Below are 26393 nucleotides of genomic sequence, written 5' to 3' on the forward strand. Positions count from 1 at the left end.
ATGTTGGCACTTGGGAAATTACAAAGGCCTCAGGAACTCCATGTTAGGCACAGGGCAGAGACCAGATGTGTATCTTACAATGTCCCACAGCTGGACTCAGCCTGCCACATCAAGCCATTGGCCATTGCAAACAAGTACTTCACTAGTGCTGCGTTTGTGCCCCAAGGAAGTGACTGGCCCACAGCTGGCTGCAAAGGGTCATGTGTGAAGAAATAAGTGTCAGCTGAAATGCAGAAAGGAAAATAGGTCTTAATCTAGACTGGGGGATACTGAAGGTTCTGAACATGAATTCTTCAAATTTATATGTTTCAAGAGTGTGTGTTCAGTGGTCATTATCCATTCTATTAGAAAGCTAGTTTGCTGTGATTTTTTTTTTCCATTAAGAAAATAAGTAGTTGGTGGAGTGTTCTCAGGAGGTCAAGGGTCAGAGCTCCCACCAAGAGCCGCCAAATTATAAAACACTGTTTCCATTTTCTCAAGATGCCCTGTGGAATAAGGAAGATTCTAGAGACAGATGTTTCTGCCTCAGAACATCTGGAGCCAGGGAATAAAGGGAAAACTTTATGAACAATGGATTCCTACAAATCAGGGCTGTCTGAGTCTGTGCACATGAACTTCAGCCAGTGCACAGTGCCAGCCACATCAAGGGGTCGAGGACGGTGATGACGCATGTTTCCAAGTGTGTGAATGATTCAAGCTGAGCTGCAAAACAACAGGAGCCTCAGTAGGCAGACCTTCCAGCCAGGCCATGTCCATGCAGGGACAGTCAAATCAGCAGGCCAGGCCTTGTGGTTTGTCAACAATAAAATGATGCTCTGAGCATACTGCTGTGGGTGCCTTTCTGTAACTGTTAAGAAAGATGTCTAGCCGGGCGGTGGTGGCGCACGCCTTTAATCCCAGCACTCGGGAGGCAGAGGCAGGTGGATCTCTGTGAGTTCGAGGCCAGCCTGGTCTCCAAAGTGAGTTCCAGGAAAGGCACAAAGCTACACAGAGAAACCCTGTCTCGAAAAAACAAAAAAAAAAAAGAAAGAAAGAAAGAAAGATGTCATCTAAACACCTGCTAAGTCCACATCTACTAACAAGGAACTGGGTTTTTCCCAAACTATGAACTGAAAAGGCTCTAAGTGGATACTTCACTCATCTATTGGAAGTATCTAAGAGCATTCATTTAAATACCACTTCTGCACATTGCATGGTACATGACCATAGTTAAGGCGGATGTATAGTCTTCTACAGCTATCTGTCATTTTTGTTGAATTGTCCATCAGTCCCCTATAGACAGTATGAATATTTCTGATGAAGTTGATGGAATCTCAGTTTCTCTCTAATAGATTATTCCTTTTAGAACTAAAAGGGGCCTCAGTGAAAGTTTTGGTTACTAATGACTTGAGAATCTTTGCTGAAAGGTGGGCTAAATAATTTATACTCTGACAGCTCTACAGCATGCCCACTCACAGTAGTCTTGACTAGTCTGAAAAGAAGAAAAACAAAGGGAGAAAGCAGCATTGTGGAAAAGACGGAAGTGTTGGAATCTAGTAGCCGAATTCGAACCTCACATCTTCTGCTAACAGCTGGGTGGTAGTAGGCAAGTGACGGGGCCTGTCTGATTCACCGCTCAGCCAACCGTAAGACGGACCAATCACAATGTCTAACAAGGATTCAATTAGTCACCTGACTACTTTCATTCCCTTACTCATTATTAGTAGCAAAACGACAGACCGATTGGATGTCAGACATCCCTTCAAAACTCTGTTGTCTAAGATATTGAAAGTGAAAATCAGAATGCCTCAGATGCAGCTTCCCTAATACCGCACAGCTTAATGTTTTGTTCTGCATTGTGGAGATAGCCCTGGGGAGCATATCGTCAATTTGTCATCAGATATGGGCAAATACCTGGTACATAAAGAAAGGCTGGGAGCTATTGGGTAAAACGTATCTGCACACTCGTTGCATGGCATAATAGCCATATGCAGAACAAAGCTTTTTAACTCTAACCACATGGGCAGAGGTTTGAAAACACTGGAGCCTAGAATTATAATCACTGTTTTAAAGTTGACTGAATGTAAGTGGGCAACTATAAGTTGTATTCAGGCTAAATATGGCCCATTGAAGCTTTTTTTAATAAGAGTATGAAAATTAACAGACTAAAGCTATGAAAGCTATGGAGGCCTGGTATTGAATTGAGTCATATAGGACCAAACCTTATTTCTCATTTTTATTTTAAAAATGAAAAATAGTCAGGGACTGGGGATCAGGCTCAGCTAATAAAAGGAGGACCTGAGTTTGATTCCAGCCCCTAATTAAAAAAGCTGGATGTGGCCGTGGTGGCAGGGTCTGGGGCTCACTGACCAGCCAGCCTCGCCTAAGCAGAAATCTTCAAGTCCCAGCAAAAATCTCCTTCTCAAAAAATAAGGTGCAGGACTCCTGATAAATGATCATGACCTCTGACCTCTCCAAGCATGTACGCACATACAACTGCACACACACACACACACACACACACACACACACACACACACACACCTGTAACAATCATTAGAGTTCCTTAAATAGCAAAAGTCTTAACTCTATTTCCTTTCTGATCAAGCATTAAAATCATTGGATCAATAAGCTCAATATTCAGATGCTAAATATTATTTTTAAAAAAACTAAAAATAAAAGCAAAGTTAGTATTGGAAAGATTAAAAAATGAAAAGAGAAGACATAATGCCTTTTCTCAATACTGTACTGAGTTGTCTCTTTCTCTAATATTCCACAGCTTCACCCTTGCTGGCCCTGACACCATCGTATGCCTAGCCAATGGCAAGTGGAATTCAAGTAATCATCAGTGCCTGGCCGTCTCCTGTGATGAGCCCCCCAGTGTGGACCACGCCTCTCCAGAGACTGGCCACCGGCTCTTCGGAGACACTGCAATCTACTACTGTGCAGACGGTTATATCATGGTTGACAATGCCCAGCTTTTCTGCAATGCCCAGGGGAAATGGGTTCCCCCAGAGGGCCAGGCTGTGCCACGCTGTATAGCTCACTTCTGTGAGAAACCCCCATCTGTTTCCTACAGCATCTTGGAATCTGTGAGCAAAGCCAAATTTGCAGTGGGCTCAGTCGTGAGCTTCAAGTGCATGGAGGGCTTCGTGCTGAACACCTCGGCAAAGATCGAGTGCCTGAGAGGCGGACAGTGGAGCCCTTCTCCCATGGCAGTCCAGTGCATCCCGGTGCGGTGTGGAGAGCCTCCGAGCATCATGAATGGCTATGCGAGTGGAACAAACTACAGTTTTGGGGCCGTGGTGGCGTACAGCTGCCACAAGGGGTTCTATATCAAAGGGGAGAAGAAGAGCACCTGTGAGGCCACCGGACAGTGGAGCAGACCCATGCCCACCTGCCACCCTGTATCTTGTAGTGAACCACCCAAGGTGGAGAATGGCTTTCTGGAGGTAAGAGAGCAGCTGCCAAATGATCCATGACTGTCATCACTCACAGGGCCGTGAGTGATGACATTAACCACGGCTAGTCCGGTGTTGAGAAGTAGAGTCAGTAACAGGTTGATCGCTGAAACACAAGTGCCTCGAATCTATACACAGCGTGGACTGAATAAAGGGGAATCAAGGTCATTGCGAAACCTTACAATATATATCTTTTAAATGTTTGTGTTATGTGTACGGGTGTTTGCCCTGCATATATGGCCGTGCACTGCGTGTGTGCCTGGTGCCTAAGGAGACCGGAAAAGGACAACAGATTCCATGGGGCTAGAGTTACAGACAGTTGTGAGCCTCCTGTGGGTCCTGAGAATTCAAACCTAGTCCTCTGGAGGGGCAGCCAGAGCTCTTAACCACTGAGCCATTGCTCCAGCTTCCTCAATATACATCCTTCTGCATTATCGTAAGCTACAGACATTCCAAGGTCTTTGTACCATATCTTGTCCTTAAGTATGAAGTCAGAGTAAGCCAATTTTAATGAAATGCCATTTTGCTTTTTATATAATTTGTCACCTAAATAGAACTCAGAGATATTTGTTGTCGCTCTGGTTTTTAAATTAAATACGAAGTTCAGTTTTTGCGTTGCTCTTTGAGATACCTAAAGGTAATTTCACCATGATGAGCAGATCATTAAGCACGATACAAATGTCCACACTAAAGTGTCTTTCCAGTAATTGTGTCAGGAAGCAAGAAAAAAGAATATAGCGGTATCTCAGGAGATAAAGTGCATTCTGTGCAAGAGGGTGTCTGTGAGCTTGATCCTCAAATCCCCGGGTAAGAAAAGTCAGGCACCTGAGCTGCACACCTGTAACCCCATATTGCCAAGCAGAGACAAGGGAGTCTTCAGAGCTCACTGGCTTGCAGCCTGGCCTGCCTGACGAACAGTAAAGACTGTCTGAAAGAATAAACGAATAAAAGCCAAGTGGATGGCATCTAAGAAATGCCACCTGAGGCTGACTACTGGACTTCACACACATTCGTTCACATATACCAAAAGAGAAGAGGAGGGGGAGGACAGTGTAGTCTTCCAATCAAAGGCCACAGTGCCATTTTAGATAGATAATATTTTAAGCGAAACTTTTAAAGCATCTAAGTATTTTTTTTTAATTCTTTTCAACTTCTCTGTGTATACTGTTGGTATTGCCCTTCAACTCATCAATCTGTATAGATCCCTGATCTTATCTCTTTGGGGTTCTGTAATAATTTCTACAGAGGAAATCACATCAGTGGATCTTCCACATTTTACTTCTGCATTTTCCCTTCCTACAAAACTTAGGGCAAACCTGTTGCAAACAGCACAAATCTTTACTCTGTGGAAGTCTTAATGGATTCATTGTAAATGTGGGTCTTTGGGTTCTGTTCGGCTAGCAATGCATTACATCTGCAGGCTTTTCTGTTCTGTGAGCTGTACTGACTCTTCTCTCTCTGTTGCTCAGCACACCACCGGCAGGACCTTTGAGAGCGAAGCGAGGTTCCAGTGCAACCCGGGCTATAAGGCGGCTGGAAGCCCTGTGTTTGTCTGCCAAGCCAATCGCCAGTGGCACAGCGACACCCCTCTATCCTGCACCCCTCTCAACTGTGGGAAACCCCCTCCCATCCAGAATGGCTTCTTGAAGGGAGAAAGCTTTGAAGTGGGGTCCAAGGTTCAGTTTTTCTGTAATGAGGGATATGAGCTTGTTGGTGATCATTCTTGGACTTGCCAGAAATCTGGCAAATGGAGTAAGAAGCCAAGCCCAAAGTGTGTCCCCACCAAGTGCCCAGAGCCTCCCTCTTGGAAAACCAGCTCGTATTAAAGGAATTAACTTCCGAGGTAGGCATGATGACCATTTCCTGCAAAGAGGGGCATGCCTTGCAAGGCCCTTCTGTCCTGAAGTGTTTGCCATCCGGCCAATGGAATGGTTCCTTTCCGTCTGTAAGATGGTCCTTTGTCACTCGCCTCCCTTGATTCCCTTCGGCCTTCCTGCTTCTTCTGGTGCTCTTCATTTTGGAAGTACCGTCAAGTACTCGTGTGTCGATGGGTTTTTCCTAAGAGGTGATCCAACCATCCTCTGCCAGGCTGACGGCACCTGGAGTTCTCTGTTGCCTGAATGTGTTCCAGTAGAATGCCCCCAACCTGAGGAGATCCTCAATGGCATCATCCATGTGCAAGGGCTTGCCTATCTCAGCACCACGCTCTACACCTGCAAGCCAGGCTTCGAGTTAGTGGGCAATACTACCACCCTCTGTGGGGAAAATGGCCAGTGGCTTGGAGGAAAGCCAATGTGCAAACCCGTTGAATGCCCAGAGCCCAAAGAGATTTTAAATGGCCAATTCTCTTACATCAGCTTCCAGTATGGACAAACCATCACATACTTTTGTGACCGAGGCTTCCGGCTTGAAGGTCCCAAAGCCCTGACCTGTTTAGAGACGGGTGACTGGGATATGGATGCCCCCTCTTGCAATGCCATCCACTGTAGTGACCCACAGCCCATCGAAAATGGTTTCGTAGAAGGTGCGGATTACAGATATGGTGCCATGATTATCTATAGCTGCTTCCCTGGGTTTCAGGTGGTTGGTCATGCCATGCAGACCTGTGAGGAGTCAGGATGGTCAAGCTCCAGCCCAACATGTGTACCCATAGACTGCGGTCTCCCTCCTCACATAGACTTCGGAGACTGTACTAAAGTCAAAGATGGCCAGGAATATTTTGATCAAGAAGACGACATGATGGAAGTCCCGTATCTGACTCCTCACCCTCAACCTTTGGAAGCGACAGCTAAAACCTTGGAAAACACAAAAGCATCCCCTGCTACGCATGCATCCCACTTTCTGTATGGCACGATGGTTTCCTACAGCTGTGACCCTGGCTACGAACTGCTGGGGAACCCTGTGCTGGTCTGCCAGGAAGACGGACTTGGAACGGGAGTGCTCCCTCCTGCATCTCAATCGAATGCGACTTGCCTGTTGCTCCCGAAAACGGCTTTTTGCATTTTACACAGACTACCCTGGGCAGTGCCGCACAATACAGCTGCAAGCCCGGGCACCTCTTAGAAGGCTCCCGCTTGCGACTTTGTCTACAGAATAAGAAGTGGAGCGGTGCTGCGCCACGCTGTGAAGCCATTTCGTGCAGCAAGCCGACCCCACTCAGGAACGGACTCATCAAAGGAAGTGACTACTCCTACCTGGGGGTGTTACACTATGAGTGTGACCCTGGCTATGTGCTCAATGGCACTGAGAAGAGAACGTGCCTGGAAAATGGAGACTGGGATGGGCACGAGCCCACGTGTATTCCTGTAGATTGTGGCTCACCCCCAGCCCCAAACAACGGCCAAGTGAAGGGAGAAGAATACACGTTCCAAAAAGAGGTCGCATACTCTTGCAGGGAAGGGTTCATCCTTGAAGGGGCCAGGAGCCGTGTCTGTCTTAGCAATGGAAGTTGGAGTGGCACCATTCCCAGCTGCGAGCCTGTCAGATGCACTGCCCCACCGCCGGTGGCAAATGGGGTGACAGATGGTGTGGACTATGGGTTCAGGAAGGAAGTAGCATTCCACTGTCTAGAGGGCTATGTGTTACATGGGGCTCCTAAGCTCACCTGCCAGTCAGATGGGACTTGGGATGCTGAGGTTCCCGTCTGTAAACCAGCTACCTGTGGTCCTCCTGACAATCTTCCCCAGGGCTTACCTAATGGCTTTTCCTTTTATCACGGGGGCCACATACAGTATCAGTGTTTTCCTGGTTACCAGCTCCATGGAAACCCTTCAAGAAGATGCCTCCCCAATGGTTCCTGGAGTGGCAGCCCGCCTTCCTGCCTGCCTTGCAGGTGTTCCAGACCCAGCATTCAACACGGAACCGTCAATGCAACTGACTTGGGCTGTGGGAAGACAGTCCAGATTGAGTGCTTCAAAGGCTTCAAGCTCCGCGGGCTTTCTGAAATCACCTGTGATGCCAGTGGCCAGTGGTCCGGCTTCCCACTCTGTGAGCATGCTGACTGTGGTTCTCTCCCAACCATACCCAATGCGGTTGTCAGCGAGAGTAGCCCACTGGAGGACAATGTGGTGACTTATAGCTGCAGACCTGGCTACATCTTGCAAGGTAGTTCAGATCTGGTTTGTACAGAGAAGGGGACGTGGAGCCAGCCATACCCAGCCTGTGAGCCCCTGTCCTGTGGACCCCCACCGCCTGTTGCCAATGCAGTGGCCACGGGAGAGGCATATACCTATGAAAGCAGAGTGAAACTCAGGTGAGACCATGGATGGCTACAGAGTCCGCAAGGAGTGTAGGCAAGACTATAAAAAGAAGTGAGAGGTCAAAATGTAGCTAATTCGTAAGAGAACCACTACCTCTGGGCTTCCCTCCAAAAGCTAAACTTCTGGCATTTGACTTTATTTACTCAGGATTATGTAGAACTCCATTTACTATGAAAATAAATGTATGCCCTTTTCATACTATGGTTTCTAACATAATCCTCATGGCGCTCATGAAGCCACAAGGTCCTCTAACTGGTTTCAATCATTTTTGAATCACTGAGCAATATGAATAAAGAGGCTAGCCAGCCTGTGCTACTCAAACTAAGTACACAGTGCTCAAATAATGGAAACTCCTCTGTCTGAGGAGTATTATTAAACTAAATATTAAAATAGAAGGTGTAAAAATTTGGAATGAATTTGGGAATTAGAAAATTTATTTGAATAAGTAACCATCACATTCAAATCATCTCAACTGTCTCAAGGCTTTGTTTCTGTTCCTGGTGAACTAGGTCTTCCAGGTATTTACACCTCAGCTGTGATCCACAACTTAGCCCCTCTTCTGGAGTGATCTGCTGTGAACATTTTAGCCTGCCTTCCTGTTCCCTAACTGTAGTAAAATCTGGGGTCTGTGGAAGGATGGCATGTGAGGAAGCTGAACAGTAGCAGAGGCCTGTGCACAAAACAGAAGGGCAAATGGCCACTCCTGGACTTGGACTTACATTTCAAACCTCCATGTGGATGTTGATGCATCAGGCATTTTGCGACTCACAGTGTCACCTGCTCATCAGGATTCTCCTGGGGCTTTTTCCTTGGAGTGTGCCAATGACACTGAGTAACAGATCTTTACTTAGTTTCTGCTAACCAGGTTGTTCCAATTGTATAAGACTTCTGTAATTACCTAACCTGGTAATATTCGGAATTTACAAGATGTTGTCCAATGATTAGAAGGTTTGATTTAAAAGTAATGGTAGGAGCACGGATTCCAGAATACTTTTCTGGAGTATACAGTTTTACCACATCCCAGTTTTACCATAACCATGCAGAATTATGTGGCTTCAAGGAAGGTATCTAATCTCTCTGGCTCCAACCTCATCAATGCCAAATGGCAAAGAAGGTCCTAATGGTACCTGCTAATGAGGTGACAAGAGAATTTGATGAGTTGATATTTAGTTTTGTGTAGTGGATAACCATTCCAGCTTGGATCTGGAAGTTCCAAGCCCCATTGAGACTCTGGCAACTGTCATGCCTAGGAGGTGGAGCCAGGGGAGGCGCCTGGAGACCCGAGAGCTGGATGGGCCAGTGCTCTCTCTGTGCATTCCCTCTGGGCTGGGACCCTGATCGTTGGATCGTTGGAGGTGAATGGCTACCCACTACAGTTTTGGTTTTGTTTTGTTTTGTTTTGTTTTCAGAGACAAGATTTCTCTGTGTAGCTTTGGAGCCTGTCTTGGACTGGCTCTGTAGACCAGGCTGACCTCAGACTCACTAAGATCTGCCTGGCTCTGCCTCCTGAGTGCTGGGATTAAAGGCATGGGCCACCACCACCCAGCATGAGTTGATATTTGCAAAGCACACAGAGGGTCACCAGAAATTAATCATTGCACAGAACCATTTGCTGCATGAGTATGCACATTTTTAAGTCACAGAGGGCTTTTAGAGCCAATTAGACTTGAGTTTGAACTATACTATAGCTACAACAATGCTTAATGAACAAGCTTAGAAGCAGTACTTTGTATAAGTACTATCAAGCAGAGGGTGCTTGTTGCACAGTCGATAAACCAGAAGCACTATTCTTGCCAGTGTCTAAGTATTAATAGTAATTGGACTTCTCTATAATTTGAACTAGTGGCTGTTTTAGAATTAATGGATAAATAAAAGAAACTAACTTCAGCCACATCTAAGACTGCTTTAGTCTTGGCTAATCTTGAATGTGGATTACTAAGAATTTATCTGGATGTTGTTCTGTTAATGTTTCTGTGATGTTATCCATCTGACCTTTGAGCCAGTTTTGAGGGTTCTCATAAAATGTCTCCTGAGCCTTGTGGCAGCTCCTTCAATCTGAGCATAGGTCAGGGCACAGCATGCTACTTTCTTGCAGGCATTCATTTTCTCATCTGCGTTGCAGGTGTCTAGACGGGTATGTGATAGATACAGATACGGATACATTCACCTGTGAGCAAGATGGTCATTGGGTCCCTGAAAGAATCTCCTGCATTCCTAAAATGTGTCCTGTACCGTCAAACACAACACGCATGCGTGTTCACGGAGATGACTTCCGGGTGAATAAACAAGTTTCTGTGTCCTTGCGCAGAAGGGTTTACCTATGAAGGAGTGGACTTGTCAACCTGCCAGGTGAGATACTGCCTCTGAATGGGAACATGAAAGTCTAACTGTGGCCTTTGTGACTATGAACAAAATGCACACCATGCTGGCCAAGAAGGAAAGGCAAATGCCTCAAGTTTCATTAGCATCCAGAGAGTTGAGAACTTTCTTAGAAACAGAATGTGGATCTGGGGAGATGGTTCAGTGGTTAAGAGCACTAGCTGCTCCTCCAGAGGACCTGTATTTCATTCCCAACACTCACGTGGTAGCTTACAACTGTCTGCGACCACAGAGAAACGTGCAGGCAAAATACTCACACGTATAAAATAAATTTTTTTAACAAAGAGGAAAAAAGAAATGGAACATGTATTTCCTCCTAATAGTCCCAGTTTTAAACTAAGAAAAAGCCAATGTTGGGGGAAAAGTTTAAAGCAACAACAACAAAACAAAACAAAACAAACCACATCTCTAATGAGATCTTCACAGCAAAGCAACCAGACATCTGTGACGGTCTCAGTAGAAGGCCTGAATACTGGCTGCATTGACAGACTGCTTGCCCAGTATGCCTGAGGCCCCGGGGTTTTTTTATCTTCACGCCGCATAAAACTGATTACGGTGCTGCACACCAGTAATGCAGCACTTAGAGAGGTAGACATGAGGAACAGATGTCACACAGGGAGTTTGAGGACAGCCTGGGCTACAAGATGAGGGAGGGGGAGCCTATACTTCAGGTTTCCTTATTTGAAAACAAGTGTGTGAAATAACGTATATCTTAGAGAGCTGTTGTGAAAAACCACAGCATTGACGGGAGGAAATGCCTAACTTCTGCCAACTTTGACCTTTCAAAAGTCCCCAGCTGGTGTGTGCACACAGACACTCTTGGGCATAAAATGTATGGTTAGTTTAGCCTGAAGAGTTTTCTGTGCATCGTTAATAGTTTGCTAACTGTGACACCTTGTTCAAGATATGAACTGCCACACAGATAGCGGGCCTTCCTACAGAGCCCCTTCTCCTAACTTCCACATCAAGACTGTAAGATGAGTCCCCAAGCCTCCCTTCACTTGCTGGAGTCAGGCTGAGGACTGGGAGAGGAGACTACAGCATAGCACAGGCATGCCCTTTCCCTCTGCATGTGGCTTTGAATGCCATCGCTCACATTTGGAGGTTTCTCGACACGTCATCCTTCACCTTGGTTATTGGTCAGCCTGTGCTCATTGGAAGGATTCAGTTATTTAATGTGTCGAAGTGTCCGGAAGATGCCTGATGCATAGTGGGGACTCAAGAACTTGTTTATTCCTCTTCTGATTATCCATTTATAAACCATGCATCCCCATGATTGGTTACCGCCAAACCTACAAGCAGAACCATCTCACCGAGCAGGTGCAATAGGCGTCCAAGGTGCCAGGCTCTCAAAATATGCCCCTTTTTATTCAGAGCCAAAGGTCATAAGGGGAAATTTCTCCCAAGACTTTGAGCTTCTTGAACACATAGGGTTTTACCATGATGCAGAGTTTTGATGTTCTCTGCATTGGGTTATGGAGCACTAGGTAGTTCTACATGTGCTCTCTGGGGTCCTGGGACACTGGTGACTAAGTTCTCTTTCTCTGAATCAGTAGTTTATTTTTGGTAATCTTCATACTTTCTCCACCCAAAATGTGATTTCTGCCCTTTTTCCCAGCGGGGTTCTGCTTTAATTTTTGCTCTGAAAGGTAAATTGAGTCTTTCTAAGTATTCAGATGCAGAAGTTGTATAGAATGGTGTTCAGCGCCTAGAATTTTTTTTTTTCCCGAGACAGGGTTTCTCTGTATAGCTTTGTGCCTTTCCTGGAACTCGTTTTGTAGACCAGGCTAGCCTCGAACACACAGAGATCCGCCTGCCTCTGCCTCCCAAGTGCTGGGATTAAAGGCGTGTGCTACCATAATGTAACAAAATTATTCTGCATGTCATAGAATGAGTTGATAAGATAAATAGTTTTTAAAAAATAAATACTGAAGCCAGGCAGTGGTGGTGCACACCTAGCACTAGGAGACAGAGGCAGGAGGATCTCTGTGAATTCAAGGCCAGCCTGGGCTACAGAGTGAGTTCTAGGACAGCCAGGCCTACACAGAGAAATCCCATCTTGAAAAACAAAAACAAAAACAAAAACAAAACAAAACAAAAAATGAATACTGAAGAAAGCCTCACCCACCCAGAAATTAAGACACATTAAAATTATAAATTTTCCGTTAGTGTGGTATTGGTGTAAATTTAGGGGAGAAAAAAAAAAAAAAAACATGAAATACAAAAAAAAAAAAAAAAAAAAAAAAAAAAAGAGCTAAAAGGTAGACCTTGGTGAAGAAATCAAGAAGTAATAACTAATAAATCATTCTGACAATTAAAGTAACTATCATGGAGAAAACTGAAATAATCAAAACCAAATAACAGATATTTCAAAAGCACACAGCAGAATGTAGTTTTAATTTTTTTAATCCAAGAACAGAGAGAACTGACTGGGGAAAGAGGAGAGACCAACTTGAGACAGGGCAAGGAGAGGGAAGCACGGTGGGGGAGGGTTGTGGGGGAGGGTTGTGGGGGAGGGGTTGTGGGAGGTTGGGAGTGTGGGGGGGGGTGTGGGGGAGGGGTTGTGGGGGAGGGTTGTGGGGAAGGATTGTGGGGGGATGTGAGGGAGGGTTGTGGGGGAGGGTTGTGGGGGTTGTGGGGGGATGTGGCGGAGGGTTGTGGGGGGCTTGTGAGGGATGTGGGGGAGGGTTGTGGGGGAGGGTTGTGGGGGGATGTGGGGAGGGTTGTGGGGGGTTGTGGGGGAGGGTTGTGGGGGGTTGTGGGAGGATGTGGGGGTGGGGGATGTGGGGGAGAGTTGTGGGAGGATGTGAGGGGAGGGTTGTGAGGGAGGGTTGTGGGGGAGGACAAATAAACAAAGTGTAACACATGTGTGAGGAGGCCATGATGAAACCCACTGTTTTGTATGCCAGCCTAAAAGATTCAAAATTTTCCACCAATCTTCAGAAATATTCATGCAAAACTTCCGTTTGTTGAAGCATCAGTTAAAATACTGAAAAGCTGGGTGCAACTGCCATACATTTGGAGAATGATTGGTTTTAATGTGGGCATATTTACATGTTTACTTTTATAAAATCACTTCTGTTTATATGTATGTTAAAGAGTTTTGCCTCAAACACTGTTTAAAACTATTATCAACAACACCCTTCTAATGTCAGTTACATAGGGCTGTCCACACACACACACACACACACACACACACACACACACACACACACACCAAGCACTCAGTTCTGCTGCAGATGCTAGCTACGTGCCCCTGGTCAACTCTGACACTGTATACCTGGAGGTTGTGCTGTGCCCCACATGTTAAGGACTCAGTACCTAAGGCTGCCCACCTCAGTCACCAGGAGCAAGTCTGAGCCTCTGGAATCTCCTCTGACCTAATGATGACTAGTCAGGGTTCCCTCTACCTGTTTCTCAGGGTGCAGGGATTTGCTATAGTGTCTCATTGAACTCAGAAAAGAGGTCATTAGAAAGAGCCTCCTTAGGAACAATAGATGAAGAGACACATAGGGCAAGGTGTGGAGAAGTCAGGCAGGTGGCAGCTTCTGTCTGGTTCTTGCAGAATTTAGGTGTGCCACCTCCTGGAGTGTGAATGAGTGTTATTTACTATTACACAAGCTTCCCTGTGCTCAGGTGTCTAGAAAGTCTCTGACCTCTATTCTTTGGAGATTTAATAGAGACTTCATCACACAGTCACAGTCAGTAAAGCTGACTGTGTAGAAATGTGATTGACAGTGGGGTATGTTCTAACTCTGATAGGCCCAGTGAAGAAACCAAGCAAAGCTTGGCCACAGTGTCCTTGGCCTTTCCAGGTAACTCTCCTTCCTGCTAGGTTCAGTCCAGGACCCCTTCTGAAACTGGGCACCTGACAATCTACTTCCAAATAAGGTGTGCCAGAGAATGTGTTCTTGGACCACTCTAAGACAGGCAGGGAAAGATCTGGGCTTCCATGGCCTGCCTGGGAGAAAATGTTATGAGTAGGAGCAGTAGATGACACCAAATACACACACACACACACACACACACACACACACACACACACACACACATACACAATTACACTAAAAACAAATAAATGCGTTAAATTTTTTTTAGAAAATTCATGTTAATATAGAGAACACAAAACCCGTGCTTCAAACTTTGAGCTCATCGCCTGGTGCTGCTATTTCTCAGAAACTTGAAATCGGGACATGGAAGTCACATGAAGTACAAGGGTGTACTGGGATGAATGGTGGAGTATTTGAACCGACCCTCCCTAAGTCCTGTAGACTAGCCCACACTCTAGTTAGTGGGTTCTAGTGGAGACTTCCATAGGGCATGGGTCTATTTGGAAGAAAGTGCTTGTTTTGTGGGTGTCGAGGATGTCAACAAATGTTCAGCGCTGACTATAAAAAACCTTCTAATGGTTGATGTGTTTTAAATAACTACAGATAGATATCAAGCAACACAATTAGGGGGAAACCTTGGGTCCTTTTGAGTCTCACTTTGAGTCTGCCATATAAGTAGCACACTCACGTATAAATTCCTAACTATGACTTACAATTTGTGGTCTGTCCTTTAGCCCGATGGTACATGGGAGCCGCCATTTTCTGATGAATCCTGCATCCCAGTTTTTTGTGGGCACCCTGAAAGTCCAGAGCACGGATTTTTGGTTGGCAATATGTACAGCTTTGGAAGCACCATTGTTTATCAGTGTGATTCTGGCTATGAGTTAGAGGTAAGGTAACACATTATTTAACAAAAATGTGATATTCTGATATGCTGAGGATTCTTTTTAATACTTGAACAAATTAATTTTACCAACACTGCTCCTAAAACACCTTATTATATTTTGTTACTTTATTCCCTTAACACCTTTTGGAAAACTAGTTAAGATGACTTAGAATTTTTAAGCACACAAAAGCCAGGCATGGTGACTCTTACCTGTGATCTCAGCTACTCCGAGGCAGAGCCAGGAGGGTGACAAGTTCAAGGCCTGCCTAGACATCTGTCAAGGCTGTCACAAAGCAGACATAAAAGAAAGGGCGGGTGTGGCTCAGGGGAGGAGTGTTTATCTAGCACATCCAGGGGCCTCATTCAATCCCTAGCTCAAAAAACAAATTGGAGCTGGAGAGATGGCTCATCCGTTAAGAGCACTGGCTGCTCTTGCAGAGAACATGGCTTAGGCTCCCAACACCCAAGTCAGGCAGTTCCCAACTGGCCCCACTATACGTCACTACAGGACAGCCATCACAAGGAGGTACTTCCCCAACAGTGAGCGTCAGATACTGAGGTGCCAGCTTCCCTGTGATATGTCTGGCCTGAAACTTCTCAGAACTTGCCCCAGCAAACGCCAACCTTATCCTTAAGCTGACTCCGGACTGCAGTGTCCTAGTCCCATCGGCAGCACCTGCCTCTCCCTGTGAACTTTAATGGGAGCTCTGAGGTGAATTGCTCTGATTATTATCTCACCATCAACTCTGTCTAGGAGAGCTGCTGTAAGTCACAAGAGATTGTCATCTGGCTTTTCAGGAATCTCTTAGTGTTTGCAGTGGTGTGGAAGGACAGGTCTACCTGAAGTATTCATTACCAGTCAGCTGTTAAATGTGTGTGGCACGACCCTTTTTTTTTTTTTTTTTTTTTTTTTTTTTTGGACTGTGAAATCAAACAGTTTTCATTAGACAGGGCCAGAAAAACTGGGACCAGACTTCTGTGGTTCTTAGTGTATTTCCTCAAAGGTTAAAATAAACATGAAAAGAATGATGAAAACCTAACAATGGATTGCTGGAGAATTCTCCTGTTTTTGAAACTGCGGCATTCCTTACATGAGATTATTGATCTTGAAATATCTTAAGAAAACATATATACACTTTTGGAAACAAAATATATGAAATTTGTAGAAACTGATAGTTTAACTTAAAATGTTGGGGGCAACGGCCTGCTGTCAACTATAAAGCTGAAAGTTTATTAGTAACTGTTCTCATTCCAAGCAACCAGTAAAATCACCCGGGACTCTTTTCAAAAGATTTATGCCCAGCTACTTGGGAAAAAAAACAAATACCAGTCTATAGTGAGAGATGAAAAAGATTGCCTGGAAGGCCTCATCACCTGAGATAATGGGAACCAGGAGGGGCTGGAGAGATGGCTCAGCGGTCAAAAGCACCAGCTGCTCTTCCAGAGGACCTGGGTGCAATTCCCAGCACCCACACGGTGGCTCGCAGCTCTCTATAGCTCCAGCCCCAGGGGATCCAATTCCCTCTCCTGGTCTCTGGGCAATGCACACACGCGGTGCTCAGACATATAGGCAGGCAAAACATCCACACACATACAATAAAAATAAGTAACTCCTTAAAGGAGGCATGGTGCCAACTAGAGGAAGTTTCAAAAGCCCTCAGAGCAGCAATACAGACGATCATCCCGACAGAGTGACATGTGTCAAACAGAGTGAACACATAGGAGACTCATAATGATCCCAAAAAGCTGTGAGTTGGAGCTCTTCGCAGATGCTGCCCTGCACACTCCTGCTGAGAACACATAACTTAAGAGGAAGGATTGGCTCCTTAAAGCAGACAGCATGTACAGATAACCGAATGCTAAGTCAAGGGACACTCATCTTCCTAAGACACCCCAGTTAGTGAATGAGAGAGCAGAATTTGCAGTCCCTATGAACTGCTGCATTTAGGCATTGATGAGCTGTGCCTGCCGACGGCACACCCACAAAATAGAGACAGTAGGCATTTAGGATCAGCTGTGCTTGCTGAGGGCACACCCACAAAATAGAGATAGTAGGCATTTAGAGTCTCTGGATGGGAACAGCTCATATGTGGGAATGACTTGCTCCCTTCCAGGAAAAAAAAAAAAAAGAACTTGATTTTATCAAGCCTCTTAGTCTGATAAATAGTATCAGTGACATGTTGTAAAACCACCAGCAAAAATGTGTCTGGGAATGTCAGCAGAACAGATGACAAGTTTCCTAGATCTGAAACAGATAAACGGACAGGAAGAGCAGGGGAAATAGAGAGGAATCTAGAGATTTAGGAAGGCGTAATTTTTAAAAATATATGACATATTATTATTTACTGTAGTCATGGTGTTCTGTAGGGGCATGCTGGTTAGGGTTTTTTTGTTGTTGTTGTTCTATTTTGTTTTGTTTTTTGTTTGTTTGTTTGTTTTTTGGTCAACCTGACACAAGATGGGGTCATCTGGAAAGACGGAACTCCAGTTGAGAAAATGCCTCCATCAGCTTAGCCTATAGACATGTCTGGCATGTTCCTGACTAATGATAGATGTAGAAGAGCCCCAGCCCACTATGGGTGGTGCCACCCGTGGGCGAGTGGTCCTGGGATATCTAAGAAGGCAGACTAGACAAGTCATGGGAGCAAGCCAGTAAGTGGCATTCATCCATGGTCTCTGTATCAGTTCCTGCCTTTAGGTTCCTGCCTTGAATTCCTGCCGGACTTCTCATCATGAACTGTAAGCTGTATGTGGAAATAGCCCTTCCCTTACAAGTTACCTTTGGTTACAGTGTTTATCACAGCACTAGAAAACAAACAAGGTCAAAGGTTTTGCATTTTTTTTTTTTTTTTTTTTGGTTTTTCGAGACAGGGTTTCTCTGTGTAGCTTTGCGCCTTTCCTGGAGCTCACTTGGTAGCCCAGGCTGGCCTCGAACTCACAGAGATCCGCCTGGCTCTGCCTCCCGAGTGCTGGGATTAAAGGCGTGCGCCACCAACGCCCGGTGGTTTTGCATTTTTAACTAGCCTCCGGCACCAAAAGCTGGTGGATGGGAAAGTGGCTCCAGGTCAGGTCTTAGTCACAGAAGACTTCTGTGACAGAGTGCTCTACCAAAGGATGCGAAGGACACTGAGGAACTGAACTGCTCACCCTCAGCCTGTTGATACATACAGTGCAGTGAGCCTCTTTGCTTACATAGCTGTGATGGCTGCAGGCAAATGACCACACCATCCTCAAGGGGTTATCCCGAGTCTGTGCAGGGTAATCACCATCATCCACTCCCAGTGTTTGAACTGCTACCAAAACCAAGCAAAGCAAGCGAGATACCAGATATCAATGATGTTACAGTCTTCTACCATGTAAATATGCCCCCATTAGTGTGTGGGGTGAATACCTTTTTATGAGCTATTTGAATCTCAAAAAAAAAAAAAAAAAGTACCATGCCTGAAAAAAAAAATGCAGGAAAAATATATCTAAAGTCAACTAAAGGATAACTCAAAATAAGCAAAGCTCCCACTTGAGAAGATGACAGGCAGGTGAAGGGAAAGAGAAAGGAGAAGGACAGAAATGCATAAATATTGCCAGTTACTAAAGAGGAGGTTAATTGTTACTGATAATTCGTTTGAATTTATATTAGAATAAAAATTGACATGGTCAAACAGAATATTTATCATTCAAATCATTACAGGAAGAGAACAAGTTAAGGACACTGGGAAAATGCAAAACTGTTGACCTAGCCACTTGACTACAGTGTGCTCTGTGAGTACCTGGTTAGTAAGTTAAGTTGGTAGGCAGCTGTCTGGTTCTTTTAAACTAGTAAAAAAAGTAACATATAATTTAGGAGAGTATTTTTCTGTCTACAGAAAAAGCACAAGTGTAGCTGGAGTTTTCTCCAGCTCTGCCTGGCCCACGGTCAGGACAAATCTCCCACCGCCAGTCCCACAGCCACTCAGACCCAACCAAGTAAACACACAGAGACTTATACTGCTTACAAACTGTAAGGCTGTGGCAGGCTTCTAGCTAGCTATTCTTATATCTTAAATTAACCCATTTCTATTAATCTATAAGTTGCCATGTGGCTCGTGGCTTACTGGTATCTTAACATCTTCTCATGGCAGCGTCTGTCTACCTCAGCCTTCCACTTCCCAGAATTCTCTTCTCTGCTTGCCCCGCCTATACTTCCTGCCTGGCTGCTGGCCAATCAGCATTTTATTTATACAGAGCAATAGCCATAGCACACAAGGGTTAAAATTTGTCTTTGGATGAATAATTGTGGAAGCTTTATTTTTTATATGTTTTTAACTTTCTACAATGAATAATTTCTACAAAAGTGTTACTATTTTATTAAGAAGAAGATAATAAAACTGTGTTTTTAAAAAGCTGGGCAGTGGTGGCTCACGCCTTTAATCCCAGCACTTGGGAGGCAGAGCTAGGCGGGTCTCTGTGAGTTCGAGGCCAGCCTAGTCTACAGAGTGAGATCCAGGACAGGCACCAAAACCAAAACTACACAGAGAAACCCTGTCTTGAAAAAAAAAAAAATAACCCAAAAAACAAAAAACAAAAAAAAAACAGTAAAACTTAAGGAACTAGGAGTTTTTGTTTTGTTTTGTTTTGTTTTGTTTTGGAAAGTCAGGACAGGGCTATCTCATTAAAGCCAATAAGATCTTTTCAAGTGAAGATTTATCAATAATTAAACTCATGGCTCAAGAAAAAAAAACAGTACCTCCAAAGAGGACACTAAGGATATCAGTCAATTGGGATTAAAAACAAGGGTAAAGGATTAGCAGCTTCCTAGCTGTTGCTGATTCAGAACACAGCTAAAAAACATGGCAGGGGGCTGGGGAGATTGTTCAGTTGCTCCTTTAGAGGACCCAAGTTCAGTTGACAGCTCCCAGCTACCAATAACTCCAGCTCCAGGTGAGCTATTCCTCTATTCTGGCCGCCATTAGCATCCATATACATGTGGCATACGCTGGAACACATATAAGCATAAATAAAATTAGAAAGCAAATAGGTGATGAAATCTATGTGCTGAAAAGTCCACACTCAGAGGGAAGCTCCTGAAGACTTACTAGGGAGCAGGAGAGATAATTCAGATAAGAATGCTCACGGCACAACCAAGAGGACCTGAGTTTGGAAAACCAATCCTGTCATTAAAAAGCAGGTGTGTGCATGCCTGTGACCCCAGTGATGTGGAGAGTGGAGACTAAAGGATCCCTGGAGCTTGCTCCATGCTAGCCAAACTCCAGGTTTAATGAGAACTCTGTCTCTAAGGACCAAGGTCCACAGATAGGTAGGTGGGTGGATGATAGATAGAAAGATAGAAAGATAGATAGATAGATAGATAGATAGATAGATAGATAGATAGATAGATAGATAGATAGACTGCCATTTGTGCACCATATACACCACACATGAGAGAGAGACAGAAACAGACAGCGAAAGAAGCATAAAACCTGGTCTTTTTAATACATAATGTTATAAACCTTTAATTAGTTATTACTTCATAGTTGATTAGTGACATAAAACAAATTGGGAATACAGATGGTTCTGGTAAAAGATAACTGAAAAACAGAACGCAAAGATCTACAGAAGTTATATTCAGGAATCAAAGAATAGTCCCTTAGATACCACAGGAGGCAAGCAACCTACATAGCCCTGAAAGCTATAGGACACTGGAAAAATATATTCGGATAATTACAAATTATTGTTCAAGAAAGTGGTATCTCAGAAGGCAGAGAAGCAAATTTTAGACTTTACCCAGATTATTTAAAATGTTAAATACATAGGCCCTTAATAAATTTAGGTGCAATAAATAAGTCCCATGGTTAAAAATTTCAGTCCTCAAGCTAACACAGTATCTCATATGCTTTGTTTTATGTATCAAGTATTGAAAGATAAATGCAATTCAAAATATTTTAAATATACTAAATAAATTTATCTCTGACATTTCTAACCCATTCTTTATGAGCCTTTGCTATGGATTGTAATTAGCTGTCACTTAAAATGGTAGAGGAAGCTAAGTCTGCCTTCATCACATGATTCTGCCAGGGAGGAATTTTGGTGAAATTGTTTTTGAGAGTCTGAACTTTACACTATATTGATTTAGTATATTCATTCAGCATTCCAGCACTGAGTCACTCAGGTCCACAGCTAAGATGGCTTTGCAGTCCTTTCCTGTCTTTCTATTATGAAATTAGAAACTGTTCATGACCCTTCTCTGCTGCTTCATAGGGGAACAGGGAACGAGCCTGCCAGGAGAACGGACAGTGGAGTGGACAGGTGGCGATATGCAGAGGTGAGTTCAACAGCACCTAAGGGTCCCAGGAACAGTGCCAAGGACACAAGATAACAATGCGTCTCCATTTTCTTTATATCTCCATTGTGTGCCTCAATAAACAAACACGTAAACTACAAGAGAACACTTAATGGTTTTTGCTCAAGGTCCCCAACCAATTAAGGGTCAGAGAGTAACTGGAATATGGCATAAGGTTGCTGGCTCAGCAACAACACAGGGTTTGTTTAGAAACATGTGGTTATTTGCATTTTTGTGGTGTTTTCTCCAAAAATAAGTGTAAAATGGGAGGCTTAGAACTGTTGCTTGTAGATGAAACAACCAGCCCCTAATGACGTCATTTTTTACTTATATTGGAACATTAGCAAATAGATACCAACACTTGAGCAAAACGTTGCAGGAACTCAGCTTATGAGAATAGCCAAGTTTCCCTGACGATGTGTGGGTTTATCTGTGCCCACCACGTCTTTCCTATGTTTCAGCCATATGTTCAGAGGTAGAAGAGTAAAATAACTTCACATCTCCAAGATCCTTACGTCTGTAGTGAATATTATATGCTTATGATGCAATGAAGAGAAATGTCTGTTTTTGTTCTCAAAAACTTGGGTAAACACTATCATGAAAACATTTTTAAATATTCAGTACCATCTCAAGTCACAAAAAATACATTTGTTTAGGACTTGGGGCAGTCCATAATAACATTTCTTTTTTTTTTTTAAATTATCCCAGTTTGTTTCTTTTGAATTCAAATATATTTTATTTAATAGCTGAATTAAATCACATATGTCAAAATATAATATAGTCCCAAACATTTAACATTCTCTATTTACATATTACTTTTAAAATGTTTTGCATTTCATATGTTCATTATATATGCATCATTACATAAAGGCATTTTATACAAGTTTATGTCATGTGCTGAACTTGCATATCCCCACCCCAGGAGCATGCTATCTAAACTGCTCGTGTTCAAAAGTGTTTGTGTGTGCAGTGATTAGGAGCTGAGAACGAAGAGGAATCCCACACATCTTCATGTGTTTATAAGTGCTCATTTTAAGTTATTAATCATACAAATAAATTTCAAGAAATCAGACAACGCAAATCAGGAACATATTTTTACGGTCACCGCTCAGAGTAAAAAATATTAATATTTTGATATCTGTTATTTATACACTTTTTAGGTATATGCAAAGCCACAAATATTTGTGGAGATGCAAGTATAAATAGTGAGAACCTGATCTGAAAATCCTTACAAAATAAGCCGTGAAATTATTGAGTTTGCGCCTATGTGTTATCAGATTTCAAGGGAGCTGTGTGTATCATTAGGGTGCCCTTGACCAGTGTTTCTCAAAAGCACAGCCCAGACTAGCAGCATCAGAGGCACCTGGAATCCTGTTCGAACTTGTTCATACTGCTTATAAAACAAGAGTAATCAATGAGAAAGTAAAGTACAGTGGGAAAATAGCAAGAATGGAGAACCGTGAGCTTGAAGAAGGTCAGAGGGAAGAATGTTTTTACACACCTTGTTTGAGAATCCTGTATTTTAATCTGGTCTTACAAACCAAGTGTTATAAAAAAAAATAGTGAAACTAGTATCATATGGTAAGTTCACAGCCCATAACATCCCTTTTTATCATGCGTATGTTTATCCAAACCCCTATCACATCCATCACTATTAGCAAAATACATAAAGACAAATGAATTACAAAGGACTAAATAGCAATCTTCACTTGGAGCATGTGGTAATCCAACAGAAATATACAATATGTTTTTTCTATATCAATAAATGTTATTTGTTTCATTCATAAGTAGGCATATGTGTGGTAGGTATGTATATATATGTGTGTGTGTATGTGTATATAATATACATTAATAGTCCACGTGTATGTGCACAACTCACACACATACACCATACAAAATACCTTCAGCAACTATAGCAAAAGAAGCAAAGGGCATTTGGGGAATCATTTAATACAGGGCTTTATTCTTCCTTTCAGAGAACAGATGTGAGGCTCCAACTGAGTTTCTGAATGGGAAGGCTGTCATGGAAAACACCACATCTGGACTCAGCCTGCTGTTTTCCTGCCACAGAGGCTACACCCTGGAAGGGTCCCCTGAGGCACACTGCACTGAAAATGGAACCTGGAGTCCCCTGATGCCCCTCTGCAAACGTGTGTGTTGACTTGAAGAGCTGTTTTAATCACATTTGGTTTCCCAATTAGCTTCCCATGCATTTTAAATGAAATGGGAAACACTGATAAGTGAGATTGGTCCAGGGAAAGCCACCTCTGGCCATTAAGCCCAACTTTATGGGATATTTTAAATCTCTGCTTGTATTATGTTATAGCAGTCTGTCTAAGAATCAGCTTTTATCAGATACCTTGACTGAGTATAAATGCAGGCATTTAGAGAAAATACAAATTAGTGAAAGTATTTTGAAATGAAGATATTGTGAATTCTATAGGAAGGAAGGAAGGAAGGAAGGAAGGAAGAAGGAAGGAAGGAAGGAAGGAAGGAAGTAAGGAAGAAGATATGGTTAAAGACCAATGTTACTATAAAACATAAATGTGGTAATTAGAGAGAATGTGGCCACTGTAATGAAAAGAATGCCACAGGAATACAACTTGAGAAGGCTTCTGGCTGTTGTTAAAAGAATCGTAGTGCACAGTGGAGCCTTTAGAAATAAGAAGCGCCCTACCTCAGCGTGACTTGTCTTCAACCCACTTAAAATCAGAAAAACTGAAATAGCCTGAAGCCTGTGTCGACGTAGGACACACACTTGCTCTGAACAAACTGAACACTAGCATCACTTCCTGTGTTTCCCTCGGAACTGTGGGAGCATCCCGTTTTCATCATCAGCCCCCAAACTCACTGTGCAGTTCTGTCATTTGGCTCCTCACAGTACAGGTCTGAAGTCAGGCTACACTCACACAGCAATGTCTGAGGGCTGTCTGCTTCCATCCCCTCTGAAGGATGTTTGGTAACAGAAAGGAGTTCCACAGAATTTATCATGCTGTTGGCATCCATCAAATATTGAGGGGATACTCAATGTGGTCCTTGATTTCTTAGATACCTGATTTTTAATCTGCACAAATAATTTCATGTGGAGTGAAGTAAATGTGTGCTTAATGTTTGAAGTTCTAAGCTGTTACACCTTTTGCTGGGCATGGTGGGCTGAGTCAGGAGGGTTGTAAGCTTCAGACCAGGTTGTTGGAAATTTTTTCAAATATCCTTATTGTTACTGTCATTGAGAATCGATGTTCTGCTGGCCAACTTTGTCTTTAAAGAGAGGAATTAGGGAAAGAGAGCTACTCAGTAAGCATCTGCCTGCCTTTCTACAGCAAATCCATGCCCTGTCCCTTTCGTGATTCCCTGAGAACTCTCTGCTTTCTGAGAGGGAGTTTTACGTCAACCAGAACGTGTCTATCAAGTGTAGGGAAGGCTTCCTGCTCAAAGGGGATGGCATCATCACCTGCAACCCTGATGAGACATGGACACAGACCAACTCCAAATGTGAAAGTAAGTCAACGGGCAGAGCCCAGTGAGGGCCATTTAGTGTAGAAGGTTCTCCTAGATTTCTGAGGGTTTTTTTTTCCTTTTTTAAAAAAAAAAAAAAGTATATTTTATTTACTATTAGTGTGGGAATGGAAAGAGGAAAGCGGGGGAGGGGGGAGGAAGGAGGAAGAGAGGAGAGAGAGAGAGAGAGAGAGAGAGAGAGAGAGAGAGAGAGAGAGAGAGAGAGAACAGGTATAACTTAAAGCATACATGTGGAGGAGGAGGTCAGAGGACAATCAGGTACAAAGGATCCAACTCAGATTGTCACACATGCCTCACAAGTACTTTTACCTGCTGAGCCATGTTTCTGGCCCTGTGAAGTTTGGGGGGGGGTTGTTTTTTTTTAATTAATGCTTGATTCTGTTTACAACAATGTTTTTAAATATTTGTTCATTTTTATATGTATGAGTCATTTGCCTGTATGTGTATATGTGCACCGTGTGTGTGTCGGGTACCTAAGAAGGCACATCGGATCCCCTGCAATTGCACTTATAGATGATTGTGAGTCACCATGCAGGTGCTGGGAACTGAACCTGGGTCTGCGAGAGCAGTAGACGCTCATAACCCCGAGCCATCTCTGTAATCCTCTGAAATTATTTTCAATGAAGTAATTAATTGCTCATAGTTAGATCTCTGCACTATTTTAGTTATCTTCTGCACTGGTGTTTAAAACAACAAAAACATGTTTGAATACTGAATATTTTTTTAAAAAATGGATTTTCCAGGCCAAACTAAAACCTCCCTGATTAGGAGATTAGGATTCACTGAGTAGATTTGTCAAAATGTGCGCTTTGGAGAAAAAGCATGACACTAAGCTTAAAATATATATTTTCCTCCACGTCACCGAAGTCTTCACATTATCCTTTAATGGGCTGTGAGTACTTTATGCAAACAAAAATTACCCTGAGATGGTTTTCACCCTTGAGCCTGCATCAGTAGAACTTCAAGAGCTCACTGGGAAACGGATCGCTGGGCTCCACTTTCCAGTTTCTGGGTCTGGGTTTTCGGATGAGGCCAGGCAGCATCAATTTCTAACAATTCCTGGGTGTTGCTTGCGGAGATTGTTATAGTTTGAATAGGAAATGCTCCTCATTTACTTGTGTTTTGCATGCTTGGTTCCCTGCTAGCAGCAATATTTTGAGTTCTAGAAACTTTAGGTGGTGAGACCCAGCTGGAGGAAGTAGGTTCCTGGGACAGGACCTTGTCTCCAGTCCCTTCCTCTCTCACTCTCAAATGCTGTGAAGTAAAGAATCAGTATCGCCACGTGGTTCCATGGTCACAACTATCTGTCCAAGCACAGGAGCTCAACAACCATGGACTGAACCATGTGGAACCACGAGCCAAGATAAGCCTTTCATCTCTCAGGCCATTCCTGACAGGTATTCTGTTCACAGTGCTGAGTAAGCAGAGAAACACTGCTGGTCCAGGAGCCATAACTTGAGAACTGCTGGCCCAGCACCATGTGAATCCATCCATGTTGCCACACTGCCTTCTGCAATCTAGAGACTTACCCTGCTAACTATGATTCTCTCTTGACATCTCTTACCCCGTTTCCACTCTAAACATCTCCACACCCGACATCCTACCTCTTGACTCCCTTGTTTCCCCAGCTACTCTGTCAACAGCAGTCAATAACAATGTTCATTGGGTCTAACAAAATGCAAGGCGCCAGGCTACATGACATAAGAATATTTTGCCCCAGATGTATTCCATTTCAAAACACTTGTGCTCCAATTAATGAAACAAGACATG

General features: G+C 43.6%; 1 protein-coding gene across 1 annotated transcript in view; it reads left to right on the forward strand.

Annotated features, from left to right (window-relative positions):
• Svep1 (sushi, von Willebrand factor type A, EGF and pentraxin domain containing 1) overlaps positions 1 to 26393 on the forward strand; it is a 177029-nt gene that overhangs the window by 139338 nt on the left and 11298 nt on the right. The window contains 12 exon segments of the mRNA XM_028857786.2: positions 2759 to 3431; positions 4910 to 5240; positions 5243 to 5380; positions 5383 to 6363; positions 6366 to 7692; positions 9822 to 9999; positions 10001 to 10048; positions 14643 to 14798; positions 21026 to 21089; positions 23084 to 23257; positions 24428 to 24456; positions 24458 to 24605. Coding sequence (XP_028713619.1) covers positions 2759 to 3431; positions 4910 to 5240; positions 5243 to 5380; positions 5383 to 6363; positions 6366 to 7692; positions 9822 to 9999; positions 10001 to 10048; positions 14643 to 14798; positions 21026 to 21089; positions 23084 to 23257; positions 24428 to 24456; positions 24458 to 24605 — 4247 coding nt within the window.

Source organism: Peromyscus leucopus, chromosome 2 (assembly GCF_004664715.2).
Source record: "Peromyscus leucopus breed LL Stock chromosome 2, UCI_PerLeu_2.1, whole genome shotgun sequence".
Classification (NCBI taxonomy): domain Eukaryota; kingdom Metazoa; phylum Chordata; class Mammalia; order Rodentia; family Cricetidae; genus Peromyscus; species Peromyscus leucopus.